Source organism: Pectinophora gossypiella, chromosome Z (assembly GCF_024362695.1).
Source record: "Pectinophora gossypiella chromosome Z, ilPecGoss1.1, whole genome shotgun sequence".
Lineage (NCBI taxonomy): Eukaryota > Metazoa > Arthropoda > Insecta > Lepidoptera > Gelechiidae > Pectinophora > Pectinophora gossypiella.
In genome coordinates, this window is record NC_065433.1 from 10,731,557 (window position 1) to 10,745,170 (window position 13,614).

Sequence of the window (13,614 nt, forward strand, 5' to 3'; positions counted from 1 at the left end):
TTTAACCAACATCAATTGTAACCAAGTATTTAAAACAAATATTGGCAAATCATTACAACGCGACACACGTATGAACTATGTACATTTACTTACACAAAATTGCAAACTTATTTCCATCTTCAAACATCTACCTGTACTAACCATGGCTACACTTACATGATAATGTAATATTTTAATCCTCTAATATTATATTCCTGAGAAAAAAATCTAAAACATATTTAATAATATTTTTGGTGAATCACCGGACTGTCAGTACGTAATTTAAAAAAAATACTAGTATACCATATTACTAAAGTTAACATCTTATTGGGGTGCCATCTGCATTAGTTGGGATTTTTGGTTTACACACTTTTTTTCTACCATCTGCACCACTTACCATTGTACAGGTAAACGTGAAATATCCACATGAAGATGATTTAGTGTAATATGTGTGGGAGAATTGTTTACGTATGTTATTGTCACTATCTAGAGAACCCGTTACAGATTTCGTCAATGACATGTATCTATTATTGTCATCGGATTTTGGAGCAGTAGAGAGAGATCTCAAATCTTTAGGTTTCACATTTCTGCCATGAGGTGGAGGATACGTATATTTAACTTTTCCAGACCCTGGAGACAAAGAGACGGTTTGTGCTTGTGATGGTGAGTCTTTCGAGCCCACCACGTATGTCATGTCTTTAGACGCCACCGATTGAACACTGCCTGTGAAGCCAATAGGAATTACATATCCACCGGTCCCGGGTACTCGTTCTCCGGGCTGGTACACCCTAGTCTCATCTGGACGCTCAGAATTCCTTTGTGTTATCTCTGCATCGTGTCCGGTTAAAGAGCCAAGAACTATGTGTTGTGTGTTGCCACCAGTATTCTGTCGGAACTCTAGATCTTTTTTATCCGGTGTATGCAGTGACTGATGTGTCTCGCTGTCTTTTGTGTATTCATCGTAATTCGAATATTCGTTTTGTTCAACATCTCCACCATCAGCACCAAACCCGCTATCAGGGTAGTAATCATCGGCAGCGTTGTCATCTTTGCCGGTAGTATATTCGTAATCTATTCCATTTCTGCCGTAGTTAGATTGGAAAGATCGTCTACTTCCTACTGGTGTCACTATACTAGGTGTTTGAGCATCATCTTCTGGCTGATGGTGGTCAGAATGAGTGTGAGTTGAATACCTGCTTTCAGAATTATTCAAAGTTTCATTATCATTGTTTTCACTGGGCGTGTCTTTGGGTGCTGGTGTCACATCAGTGGGATTTTCAGTATTTATATCGATATTTTTTTCTTTTTCATCAAATACATCAATGCTGCTGAAAGGAAGGCGATTAGGAAATACCGCATCCTTATCTAAACTAGATCCTGCTTGGGCGGCGCCGCTATAAGAAATTCCATATTTAAAGGTACCCTCAAGATTTGATTGAGATTGACCTAACCGCCCACTTGATTGGGCTGATGCTGTACCTTTACCAACGAATGGTGTCTTAAGTAATTCATGAGACTTATCACCTTCTTTATACGGAGTAAATCCAATTTGAGCTTGGGAGGAGGTGCCACCGGGGCCACGAGCTTGCGCATCTGCCATTCCTCCTTTTACGCTTCCTTGAACTTGGGAATTGGAAGAATGCATAGAGCTTTTACTTTCTGCCATTGTCTGCAAAGATCCAGTTTCTGAACCGAGTTGAACAGACGCTTGAGATAAGTTATTTCGGCCCCTGCCTTGTGCATTACTCTTTGCGCCTATTTTGCTTCCTTCGACTTCGCTCAATGCTGCTTTGTTTTCATCGGAAATCTCTGCTTGCGCTGAAAATGAACCACTGCCGGTATAGGTACCTTGAACATTAGTTTGAGCATGTCCTTTTTCGTTTCCACCTCTAGATGTGGCACTGGCCGTAGTACCATTGCTGTTTTGAGAAACGCCTGCTTGTGCATCAGAGTCGTATCCATCCAAAGTGGCTGCAATTGAATTTGGGTCGAGAACATTCAGTGGTATACCTGAAACATATAAAACATTGCAAGAATAAGAATATAAAACACTATTGCACAGAAGAAGCCAAAAGTAGATTCAAAACAAATAACAAAAAAATACAAGTTATAAAACGCGGCTTATTGCTAAGGTAGTAATCTCTTTCAAGCAACCGTTAGGAATAGGATAAAGCGTAACGGGATGGACGGTGCCAACAATAAATATGAGTAAATACGTATACCTACATAAACTCAATTAAGAAGCAATACATAACAGACAGTCGATTATATAATAATAAATAAATGTATGTATATGTATATATTTCTTTTTTAAGTTAGAGAGGATAATAATGACAGTTATACAATATTTTATAACGAGGAGGATTAAAGAAGAGGAAGTCGTTATAAAAAAGGTGAGAGTTGAGAAAGTGCTATTTGACTTGCTCTTTAAAAGTATCTAACAAGTTAAATAAAAGGGTATAAAAACAAAAAAAACTTCAATTATTAAATAATTTAATTTTTATTGTACTTGGCCAGCCAAGTACAGCACTAGCTTGGCTAGCTAAGTCACTAGTGACTTGACTAGTCAAAAATAAAAGAAGTAAATAAAGTGCTGTACAACAATACACACCTTCACCTCCGCCGGTTTGTCCACCATTCCCGCCTGTTCCAACTCCATATTGACCACCGGGCCCACCACCAGTACCGGTTCCATATTGTCCAGCCGGCCCCCCACCAGTTCCTGTTCCGTATTGTCCACCGGGCCCGCCACCTGGTCCACCGCCAGTTCCTGTTCCATATTGATTTCCTGGGCCCCCACCAGTTCCTGTTCCGTATTGTCCACCGGGCCCGCCACCTGGTCCACCGCCAGTTCCGGTTCCATATTGACCTCCTGGGCCCCCACCAGTTCCTGTTCCGTATTGTCCACCGGGGCCACCACCTGGTCCACCTGGTCCACCGCCAGTTCCGGTTCCATATTGACCTCCTGGGCCCCCAACAGTTCCTGTTCCGTATTGTCCACTGGGCCCGCCACCTGCTCCACCTGGTCCACCGCCAGTTCCCGGTCCATATTGACCTCCTGGCCCCCCTTCACTTCCTGTTCCGTATTGGCCACCTGGTGCACCTCCAGTTCCGGTTCCATATTGACCTCCTGGCCCCCCTCCAGTTCCTGTTCCGTATTGGCCACCTGGTGCACGGCCAGTTCCGGTTCCATATTGACCTCCTGGTCCCCCTCCAGTTCCTGTTCCGTACTGTCCACCAGGTCCACCGCCAGTACCAGTTCCGTATTGTCCTCCTGGACCACCACCAGTTACAGTTCCGTACTGGCCACCAGGTCCTCCGCCAGTGCCAGTTCCGTACTGGCCACCAGGTCCTCCGCCAGTGCCAGTTCCGTATTGTCCTCCTGGCCCCCCACCAGTTCCAGTTCCGTATTGCCCATTAGGTCTGACGCCAGATCCGGTTCCATATTGTCCCTGTGGTCCGCCACCAGTTTCTGTTCCGTATTGTCCACCGGACCCGCCACCTGTTCCACCTGGTCCACCGCCAGTTCCGGTTCCATATTGACTTCCAGGCCCACCTCCAGTTCCAGTTCCGTACTGTCCACCAGGTCCACCGCCAGTTCCGGTTCCATATTGGCCAACTGGTCCACCACCAGTTCCGTATTGTCCACCAGGTCCACCGCCAATACCAGTTCCGTATTGTCCTCCTGGTCCACCGCCAGTTCCAATTCCGTATTGGCCACCAGGTCCACCGCCAGTACCAGTTCCGTATTGCCCTCCTGGTCCGCCGCCAGTTCCGGTTCCGTATTGTCCACCTGGTCCCTCACCTGTCCCGGTTCCGTATTGTCCACCGGGTCCTCCACCAGTTCCTGTTCCATATTGGCCAACAGGTAAGCCGCCAGTTCCACCTGGACCCCCGCCAGTTCCAGTTCCGTATTGTCCACCAGGTCCGATGCTGGTTCCGTGTTGTCCACCTGGTCCCCCACCTGTCCCAGTTGCGTATTGTTCACCTGGTCTCGGTCCTGTTCCAAACTGCCCACCTGGTCCTCCACTGTTACCATATTGTCCACCAGGGCCTCCCATTCCAATTCCGTATGGCGCGGGTTGACTTCCTGGGTTTAGTACGCAGCAAAAGTATGTCCCTCCATTAGGGCCGGGATAGGCTCCTGTAAACCTTGGAGTATCCTGATAACCGCTTTGATTCGTTACATACATAATTCCACCCGGACCCAATCCACCGGGCCATATAACATTACCATTTTGAATTCCCGGGATCCCTGGAACACCTGTTCGCCCTGGCTGATTTGGTCTTGAACCTGTATTATCAAGTCCGGTTCCGTAATGTATTCCTGGTCCGCCTGGTCCATACTGTACGCTTGGACCACCTCCAGTTCCCGTTCCATATTGTCCACCGCCTGTTCCCGTTCCGTATTGTCCACTGGGTCCTCCGCCAGTTCCGGTCTGATATTGACCTCCTGGCACTCCACTAGTTCCGTATTGTCCACCGGGTCCGCCACCTGTTCCGCCTGGTCCACCGCCAGTTCCAGTTCCGTATTGTCCACCAGGTCCGACGCCCGTTCCGTGTTGTCCGCCTGGTCCGCCACCAGTTCCGGTTCCATATTGTCCACCGGGTCCAGTACCAGTTCCGTATTGTACACCTGGTCCAACTCCAATTCCGGTTCCATATTGTCCATCTGGTCCAGTCTTGGTTCCATATTGTCCCCCTGGTACACCTCCAGTTCCGTATTGTCCACCAGGTCCAACTCCAGTTCCGGTTCCATATTGCCCGCCTGGCCCACCACCAGTTCCAGTTCCGTATTGTCCACCTGGTCCGACTTCAGTTCCGGTTCCATATTGCCCCCCTGGCCCACCACCAGTTCCAGTTCCGTATTGTCCACCTGGTCCGACTTCAGTTCCGGTTCCATATTGCCCCCCTGGCCCACCACTAGTTCCAGTTTCATATTGTCCACCTGGCCCGACTTTAGTTCCGGTTCCATATTGTCCACCTGGTCCAGTTCCCGTACCGTATTGTCCACCTGGTCCACTACCAGATTGCCCTCCAGTGCCTGTTCCGTATTGCCCACCTGGTCCCCCGCCACCTGCTATTCCGTAGTGTCCACCGGGTCCGCCGCCAGTTCCACCTGGACCACTGCCAGTTCCAGTACCGTATTGTCCAGTAGGTCCAACGCCAGTTCCACCTGGACCGCCACCAGTTCCAGTACCGTGTTGTCTACTAGGTCCAACGCCAGTTTCGGGTCCATATTGCCCAGATCCAGGTCCGTATTGACCACCTAGTCCACCAACAGTCCCGTGTTCTCCACCTGGACCACCAACAGTTCCGGTTCCGTAATGCCCACCTGGTCCAGTTCCATATTGTCCGCCTCCAGTTCCGCCTGGTACACCGCCAGTTCCGGTCTCGTATTGTCTACCTGGCCCACTTCCACTTCCTATACCTTGATTGGTCGGGAGTCCGTTATTTCCCTTCCCACCCAATTGATTCGGTCTATAATAATGGCTGTCATCAGAAAGTCCCTGTCGTTTTAAACTTTCCGCATCAGTGCCTCCGTAGCATTCATCACAACTTGGATCGTATATTGATTGACTTTGTGCTTGACCCATACCACTACTGCCACCTGAAATATAAACAAATGAATTCCAAAATACTATCACTTTCTACGTCGTTCCAAAGACTTTATTATAGGTTGGTTGATACTACTTACTGACGCTTGCTCTTGAAGAATCTGCATCAGAATGTGCCTCTGCCTTTCCATCGTCTTTACCAGTACCACGGTCTATAGCCAGATACTGGGATTGCGTCTGTCCCCTAAAACGACCTCGACGATTGACTTGTCGACGCGTCCTGTATATTTCTTTTAATCCTTTATTTCCTATAACTCTGTCACTAAGTTCTTCATCTTGTGTTATATTCAGAGACTTGCAGAAAATTTTCATTGAGCCACTTTCGTGTAGTAGTTTTACCTGTTGCAACATGGAAAAATGTTTTTAAACAATTACACTATTAGTTTGGTCACCCTGACACATTAAATATATTTGTCGTTCTATTTATGATAATAGTAATTGGGAAACGAAACAGGCCAAGGAAATAACAGCGACCTTGACAGCTACAAGTTATCACCTAAATTAGGATATATAAGCGATAAAGAAACGTTCCTCCGTAAACTTCGATTTAAAAATGACGTAGTGAAATTGTAGGTACTTTCTCAGGATTTTGTTGAGGGGGTTTACTTCAGTTAACCAGGTTAATTATATACTAATTAGGTTTTGCCTGCGGCTTCGCTCGCGTTAATTTTGGGGTAACACGGTCCCCCTATCCTGATTTAGAACACAGAAGAGAACTCGGAACAGAATATTATTGTAATACTCTCCATTTGGAGATAGAATGTAAAGATTCTGGGCATTGGACACACGCGAACATGCTACATACAATTGCAATTGTCCATGGGAGAAGCACGGCTGTTTGTCCTTGTGCTTTGTTAATCCTGAAAGCAAAACTAAGCTTATGAGGAAACTGTAGGCTTTTAAACTGGAACGGGAAACGTAGGAATAATTGGGATCCGTGGGATCATTACATTTTCAAACTTTCCTACGCCGGTTAAGATAGTGGCGCTGATAATGTTGCGGCCAAGTTATGTGACACCAAGTCTTGCTTGTCCCATTACATAGTCTCTGGCATCCAAATTTTGCATAAGTATGCTATTTATCATTCGAATGTAGATTTTTGCTCAAAGCTGACAGATCTCTAATAGTCACTCCGTTTTGCAGTGAAAAACCGACAAACAAACAGACACACACGCATACACTTTCCCATTTATAATATTATTATGTATAATTATTGGCATTTCGTGATTTGGCCAATTATTTTATGATGTGCCCAATATAAAGTTGGGCAAACCGATGGAGCAACGTATTTGCCGCGAGGAAAAGGACTGCGGCGCAAGTATGTTACTCTGTAGAGTGACCAAAGTAGCTATTGGCAAATAAAAAATAATATCTCTTTATTAAATTAATTTACCTATTTTTAAAATATTTACTTTGATTTTAATTAATTACGTAATTATCAGATAATTAATAAAAATAATAATAATTATTGTTGTTTTTGATGATATTAGGTTATTATATTTAATTACTAAAATTAATTGAATTATTATTTATCACTTTATTTACAGGTATTATTCAACTAATAATAAGAATATTTGTATTTACTTTAATGTAATACTTTGGTCATCTTCAGAATCGATCTGCCCGAACATAACCGGGCAAATCATTATGCTTTAGACAGATCTAGATCGGCCGAAATTATCAATCGGCCCACGACAAGCAAAGCACAGTTCATTCATAATATTCGGGTCAAAAAGTGCGAATACTATCTAAAACCTAAAATACCTTTAGGTACAAGTTGTAAAAGAAAATGTAACTTTTAAACCCATGACAGTATTTGTGGCTTTATTACATCCTATTGCCAGGTACTGCACACACATTTCTGGCGTCATTAAATATAAATTAATGAAATTAAAAAGAGTATAGAATAGAATTTAATTCAGTGGTCTTATAAGATGTTCAGATTTATGGACGCGCTTACATTAGAGTCATCTTATCCTTTAGATTCAACGCTGTCGTTCTACCACTATATTCTTTATTTTAGATGCGAAAGTTAGTTTGTTGCGCTTTCACGCTTTAACTACACAACTGATCATTATGTTTGGGGGTACGGAAAGGGATATTACACGGTACATTAACTACATTACAGGGAAGGACTTAGCCTACTTCCCGCGATAACCGAACATAATTGGATATTTTAAGTGCATATTGAGGAGTTTCTTGATGCGTTTTCACGCCTTACCTATTCAACCGATCATACACTTTCTCAGGGGTACAAAAAATGTCATAGGTACCTACTTTCCAAACGCGCAAAAAGAAACTGCCGGTTCTTGTTATTTAAATGCACGTTGTCAATGTACTGGTTCAGTCCAGAAGGATCTGTCTCTACAGGTAAAATAAATCTTTCTATCCAGTTAAAAGTAGCTGAAGTATAATTTTCGCTTCGGTTTAATACTTTTTTCATCCAAATTAAATGTTATATTTTGAAGTTCTCCTTATTATATTAGTATGTTATATTCATGTATATAATCTTAAATAGGTCACTAGAGTCTGAGGGTCACAAGCCAAGCACAATGTTAGTTACTCAGGGAGATACAAGTCGTAAATTGTTATAATTAGAACACTAAAATATCGCAATGCTTTGTTATGCTTGCTTGCTTGAGGTTTTAATTCGCAAAGCAAGTATATTATACAGGATCTAAACAGTTAAATGGTTAATCAATTTGAGATAAAATATCTTACCTTCATAACTTTTCTAGGCTTCGAATAGCTTAGACCACAGTATTTCACTTCCATACTTTTTAGTAATTTTGTAGATACACTTTCAATGTCTTCTGGATTTATCGACCATGATATACACACTTCAGTTGCTGGATTCTTACAAACAATGTACAACTGAAAAGTAATTAATAAAACAGTGCTTTATCGTTATACCATAGAACTTGTTACAATTAAGCGATTTAAGTAGAAAAGGGAATACTTATTGATTATTTAAATAATCTTTGTTATATAACCTTGGCGCATTGAAGCATGATGATGCACATAGAACCCTAAATTGTAAATTGAAGTTATAAAACATTTACCAGTTTCCGCTAGCTCAATGTTTTAAGCACTTAATGAAACATAATGGTAATTTTCAAAATTCATAGGTTTTCTTACTTGTGTCGATCGATGCGGTAGCGCAAAAGTTGTTGAAGAAAATAGTGCTAATAGAAGTAGAGCGCGGATTGTCAGCGTTTGGTGCGTAAGGCGCGACATGCGCGCGTGCGCGCGTGCTGGACGCATGCCGATGCGGAGCCGGTGGTGCGCGGCGACGCTCTGCTACTCTGCCGCCTCGCCTGCCGCACCGGCGCACTGTCCGCCATCTGACCCGCGCAACCCAAGATGAACTCGCACCAGATATAAGTTCACCCACCCAATTTCGGCGATAGCGACACATTTTTGCCGCTCTATGTGATACACAAGGAAGTTAAATCCATATGGTATATTACTGAAACGGCATTGCAAGAAGACCAATACTTAATTATTTATGATAAGTAGGAGACGATCGTTAAGTAGGTACATGTCATAATTATCAAGATAATCAATTAAAATGAAACAAGTGAATGAAACGACCGATGTTTATTTATGAAACTATAAAATAACAAGTAAAAAGCGATAAAACACTTCCTATTTTTATAATTTACCGGAAATAACGAATTGTCTAATGGGGTTCGATTGTTTTTCGCCAGTAGGCCTGAGCAGCTTTACTTACATAAATATATATAGATTCAAATAAAATTATCTACTTATAATCTCGTTATTTCTGAGCTTACATTGGAGTCCTTCTTTTTGTATGAATGGGTAGGATATATGAAATGTTGAGAATAATATCCAGAAGAGTGATTTTCTCCCGGGCTTTTGCTAACGCTTACTCTGCGATAATATTCTATGGATTCAGCACAATCACAAGCAAGACGACTTTCTGAACCGCTGCTTTCTAGTTGATACTTGGGGACAACGATTAAGCTTTCGGTGGATTTAGTGGGCGCGCAGTGGCTATGGCTTCTGCCGTACACAGAATAGTGATGCGGCGTGGCGTTCTGTCTACTCGCATGAGAATGTTTTTCAAGAGCATGATGTTGATAATCGTGATGGCTCTGCGTGCTACGGCCACTGTGACTCCGACCGTGGCTTTTGGAACGATTGGATTGTTTAGCGCTAGTGTCTAAGTAGCCGTATCCGAACCCGTAACCACCAAAGGCTTTAGTTGTCAAATTATCCCAAGATTTTGGTTTCACATGCTGATGTGAGCTTTGGTATTGTACTTTCGGTGAAGACTTAGTTTCACCTCGATCATTGTCCCAGAAAAGAGTGTCACTGCTGAGGGACGTACTATAGCTAGACGCAGAGTTGTCGCATTGAGCTGTGGCGTTACTTGTAGCATATGATTGTAGACTGCATTGGCTAGTTTGTGTAGACTCTGTAGTTAAGTAGCGATAACGACTTGAGCAATGTCCCGAAGAACATATTTTTTTCGTCCGTGTATGAGAGCAGTTGTCAGGTTTTTGTGTGGATTTATCCACTTGCTGACATTTTTCTTTTCTTTTATGTTCCTTCGAACATTCTTTCTTCCGTCGCACTTTCTTTCTAGAGTTAGGCACACAATGTGGATCACAGCAGGGGCTGGCGAGGTCGTAAGCATCTAAGCTGTTGGCGTCCTGGTTGTTATACGTGGGCATACAAGGAGCACAACCGTGACTATGGCTATTTCTGTGAGCCTTCGCATGTTTGGTGCTGCTACTGGACTTGCATGTTTCCGATGCCCGATGACACTCTCCAGAATTCTTCACAACGTAGTGGTGACAATCACGTCTATTTCTTGGCGAGCCCACTGTTATTACAAAACTACCTGTGCGTATATTTGGCTGTATGACACATGCCCCATACCGCGGATCAAGATATTGATACATGAATACATTGGCTTGGGGTGGTTTTGCGGCAGTGACATTTTCGCTCGATAAAGTAGGTCTACAATAGGCAGTGTTTACATTATCACCAACATTGTTTTCTTCATTATCTGAGATGACGTCGGATGGAGACGTTTTCTTCTTCTGCGACGGCAAGCTGTGGGTTTTCCAGTTTGTGTCGAAAAGTTGCCTTTCGCGCACGGTTAGTTGTTCGAGTTCACGCATTTTGGATTGCAGAGCTCGTTGTAGATTGATGTATTTGAGGTGAAGTTCTACTTTGCGTACGCAGTCTTCGAATATGACGACCATCCTCATGCGGGAGTCGCAGGCGGTGATAGCATCGACGATGGCAGCGTGGTCGGCGCGCTCCACGTCCGCACCATTGATGGCAAGTATGACGTCACCCTCGCGCATGCCGGCCGCCGCCGCCGGCCCCTCCGCATCCACGTGATCCACGTACGTGATCACCTCAATCTCTTGCTCCTACACACACAATCACACACATGTAACATCATATCAATGTCGTCAAAGTACACACAGCTAAGTTACAATAGGTAATTTAATGTTTTAATTGTACATTATAATTAGTAACGTTCTTTTGGTACAAGTAAGAATACATTAAATAATTCATGAAATATTATTTTATTATCTACCTTTTTATAATGTATTCCATAACTTTGAAGCGTGAACCCATAACTGCCGTTCTTCTTCTCCACGATGATGGTACGTCTCCGCCAGTCCTCTTCATTCTTCCCTCCAGCTCTTTCAGATTTTATAGACTCTCTTATCTACAGACAAAGAACACATTATATTAGTAAAAACCTATTTTATTGGCAGGTACCGAGGTAATCAGCATTTTGAAATGTAGTTGGGTATATGTATATTCAAACTCACAGAATTGTCGAGCGAGTCCTCCTTGCAGTCGTTGCTAAGGTGTTTCTTGCCGTTGCTCATACTGCTCGGACATCTTTCGTTCATCTTCGGCGAGCTCATCCCGCTCGTTCCTGAATCGGACTGCCAGACACTAGACCACCTCCATCGACGTATCTTGCTACACACTTTAACTATCAAGAATTCATTTTCTACGTTTTTATCTACAGGTAGTGGTATAAAAATGCTTTGTGAAATTTCTGTCGGGGGTGCGACAAATCATTAACCTAAATCCGCGCATGCGCGCTTTTCGCACATGCGTTCGCCGCGTGCTGAGGTGCTGAGGGTTGAAGTTATATCGGTAATTCTATATGGAGGTTATAGGTCATTACCCTCATACAAACCATGAATAATTTAAAAGGTTACTTTATAAATAGTCATATCGATATTACATTCGAACTTAACTATACAAATATTTTAATGAAAATAATACCATTGATAATATGACATGCATTTAATTTATTATTATAATACATATTTTGTAGGATTACAGAAAGTTATAAATAAAACTTGGTAACTAAGCAGTTAAGTTCTACCTAATATAATGAAATATATGATTAGTGTATTAACGTGCTGACCTTCGCGTAGTGGACGACGGACGTATTGGGTATTGGGACAGGAATCTCAGAAAAGTTGTTATTCAGTGTTAGAAGTGGAGGAATACTGATAGATTGGACACTCGCTTCTTTCGGTACCACCGTTGTGCCGGATACAATTTTAACCGCCTGCTCTACGTTATTTTTGTATGGTTTATTTAGCGATTTGTTATTATGAGAACCATCCTTTCTATATAGCTCGTCATTTTCTGTAGATCTCTCGTACAGTGTTTCCCATTCCGGGCGACTTTCGTCGAAATAATCGCTGTTGGGAATCGTCTTGGGGTTGTTTTCTGGTGCATCGCTATCGATAGATATTGATCTCGCCTGCCTGGTAGATTTGATAGGATCTAAAATATTATTGAGAATATAAAATATGTAAAGATTAATAAATTAAATAGATCGTAAAGTATCTTAAAATAACCTTGAGTGTTCAGGGGTGGGTTTTGCGCTGAGGCTAATTTCTCCAGATCGACCCAGGGCAGTGTGGCGGTGGAGTTGGCGTGCACAACCGTCGGAGCGACTCCCACCATTCTCTGCGCTGTCACGTTAGTTAGCAGAGGCGCGGGGATGCTGCTCAGGTCTATGCCGGAGCCGTTATTGTGGTAGAACGTGACAGCTTCTTGGTTACCGCTGGAATGGAAGTTTTGCCTCTTTAACTGGTTAGTTCTACATCCTACTTGTAGGAACATCGTGTTGCTGCAATACGTAACTATAAAGAGGCGGATGTGCTTGTATATACAAGCATATATTAAAAAGATGAATCATTTTTGTGACAACTATAGATTTCTATGCTCGTAACAGAGGAACTCGAAATTACCGCGAACTGAACTGCGCTGCATTTGCTGCATAACACAATCACTCACTACTACTCGGCCGAGATTTTACAACTTACATGAGATTCGTATTATTGAGTCCGTCATCAGTTTTGTTTGTGATAATTCCAACTTGGTATACCATGGCATGTATAACGTACCTGAAATGTTTGGTTTTTGTTCTGTAAGGTCGTAGTTATACTTAAATATGTTTTAATAGTTTAAGTGTATGTGTTTAACAGTACTTACATATCCTTATTTGGGTCAGATAAATTAGCGATACGTTCGTCATCGTTTGCTAGTATAATGTCTTTGTCAGTTGAATTCATAGCAACCGCAAAGCATGATAAGAGACTGACAAATACGATCTGTAAGTAACACGAAATCAAACAACACTAACATAAAAATATCTTGTGTCTTGTGTATCTGTTGCCACATAATACAAGTACATAATATACACACTGGGCAGCTTCTCATAATTATAAAAAAATATATATATAAAATCCACGTTGCTCCACTGCGGAGAAGACTTGGAGAAATCCGAGTTTATTCACTAATTCTTCGTCGTACTGGTGCTTAATAAATACACATAATATGTTATAATTTACATTATCTAGGTCAAAAAATAAAAAAAGGATTTGAAATACGAACCGTTAGTTCCATGGTGATCGCCAAAGTGAATGGAAACTTACCTGAAGTACATGTTTAAATACTCCGGTTGAATTAACAAATACATGGCATTATGTTA

General features: G+C 42.5%; 3 protein-coding genes across 3 annotated transcripts; all 3 read right to left on the bottom strand.

Annotated features, from left to right (window-relative positions):
* Nucleotides 1-1,851: 1,851 nt before the first annotated feature.
* On the bottom strand, nt 1,852-3,256 carry LOC126380039 (uncharacterized). Its single transcript, XM_050029142.1, has 2 exons — nt 2,591-3,256; nt 1,852-1,989 (listed from the first exon to the last, which is right to left on the bottom strand). The coding sequence occupies exons 1-2, from the start codon at nt 3,170-3,172 to the stop codon at nt 1,978-1,980; spliced, it is 594 nt and encodes a 197-aa protein (XP_049885099.1). The 5' UTR covers nt 3,173-3,256; the 3' UTR covers nt 1,852-1,977.
* Nucleotides 3,257-9,194: 5,938 nt separating this feature from the next.
* LOC126380034 (uncharacterized) lies at nt 9,195-11,761 on the bottom strand. Its single transcript, XM_050029136.1, has 3 exons — nt 11,420-11,761; nt 11,179-11,313; nt 9,195-11,008 (listed from the first exon to the last, which is right to left on the bottom strand). Exons 1-3 carry the CDS (start codon nt 11,516-11,518, stop codon nt 9,365-9,367), a joined length of 1,878 nt encoding a protein of 625 aa, XP_049885093.1. The 5' UTR covers nt 11,519-11,761; the 3' UTR covers nt 9,195-9,364.
* A 133-nt stretch (nt 11,762-11,894) lies between these two features.
* Nucleotides 11,895-13,611, bottom strand: LOC126380038 (uncharacterized). Its single transcript, XM_050029140.1, has 5 exons — nt 13,518-13,611; nt 13,116-13,234; nt 12,947-13,027; nt 12,476-12,684; nt 11,895-12,401 (listed from the first exon to the last, which is right to left on the bottom strand). The coding sequence occupies exons 1-5, from the start codon at nt 13,527-13,529 to the stop codon at nt 12,013-12,015; spliced, it is 810 nt and encodes a 269-aa protein (XP_049885097.1). The 5' UTR covers nt 13,530-13,611; the 3' UTR covers nt 11,895-12,012.
* Nucleotides 13,612-13,614: the final 3 nt, after the last annotated feature.

What these genes read in the sequence shown, in the direction of transcription:
- LOC126380034 (XM_050029136.1), bottom strand. Translation starts at nt 11,518, where the DNA reads ATGAGCTCGCCGAAGATGAACGAAAGATGTCCGAGCAGTATGAGCAAC. An exon ending in AGGACTCGCTCGACAATTCT is followed by an intron (nt 11,314 to 11,419) that starts GTGAGTTTGAAT and finishes CTTTGTCTGTAG; the next exon opens with ATAAGAGAGTCTATAAAATC. An exon ending in ATGGAATACATTATAAAAAG is followed by an intron (nt 11,009 to 11,178) that starts GTAGATAATAAA and finishes TTGTGTGTGTAG; the next exon opens with GAGCAAGAGATTGAGGTGAT.
- LOC126380039 (XM_050029142.1), bottom strand. Translation starts at nt 3,172, where the DNA reads ATGGAACCGGAACTGGCCGTGCACCAGGTGGCCAATACGGAACAGGAA.
- LOC126380038 (XM_050029140.1), bottom strand. An exon ending in CTCAATAATACGAATCTCAT is followed by an intron (nt 12,685 to 12,946) that starts GTAAGTTGTAAA and finishes CTTCCATTCCAG; the next exon opens with CGGTAACCAAGAAGCTGTCA. An exon ending in CCCACCCCTGAACACTCAAG is followed by an intron (nt 12,402 to 12,475) that starts GTTATTTTAAGA and finishes ATAATATTTTAG; the next exon opens with ATCCTATCAAATCTACCAGG.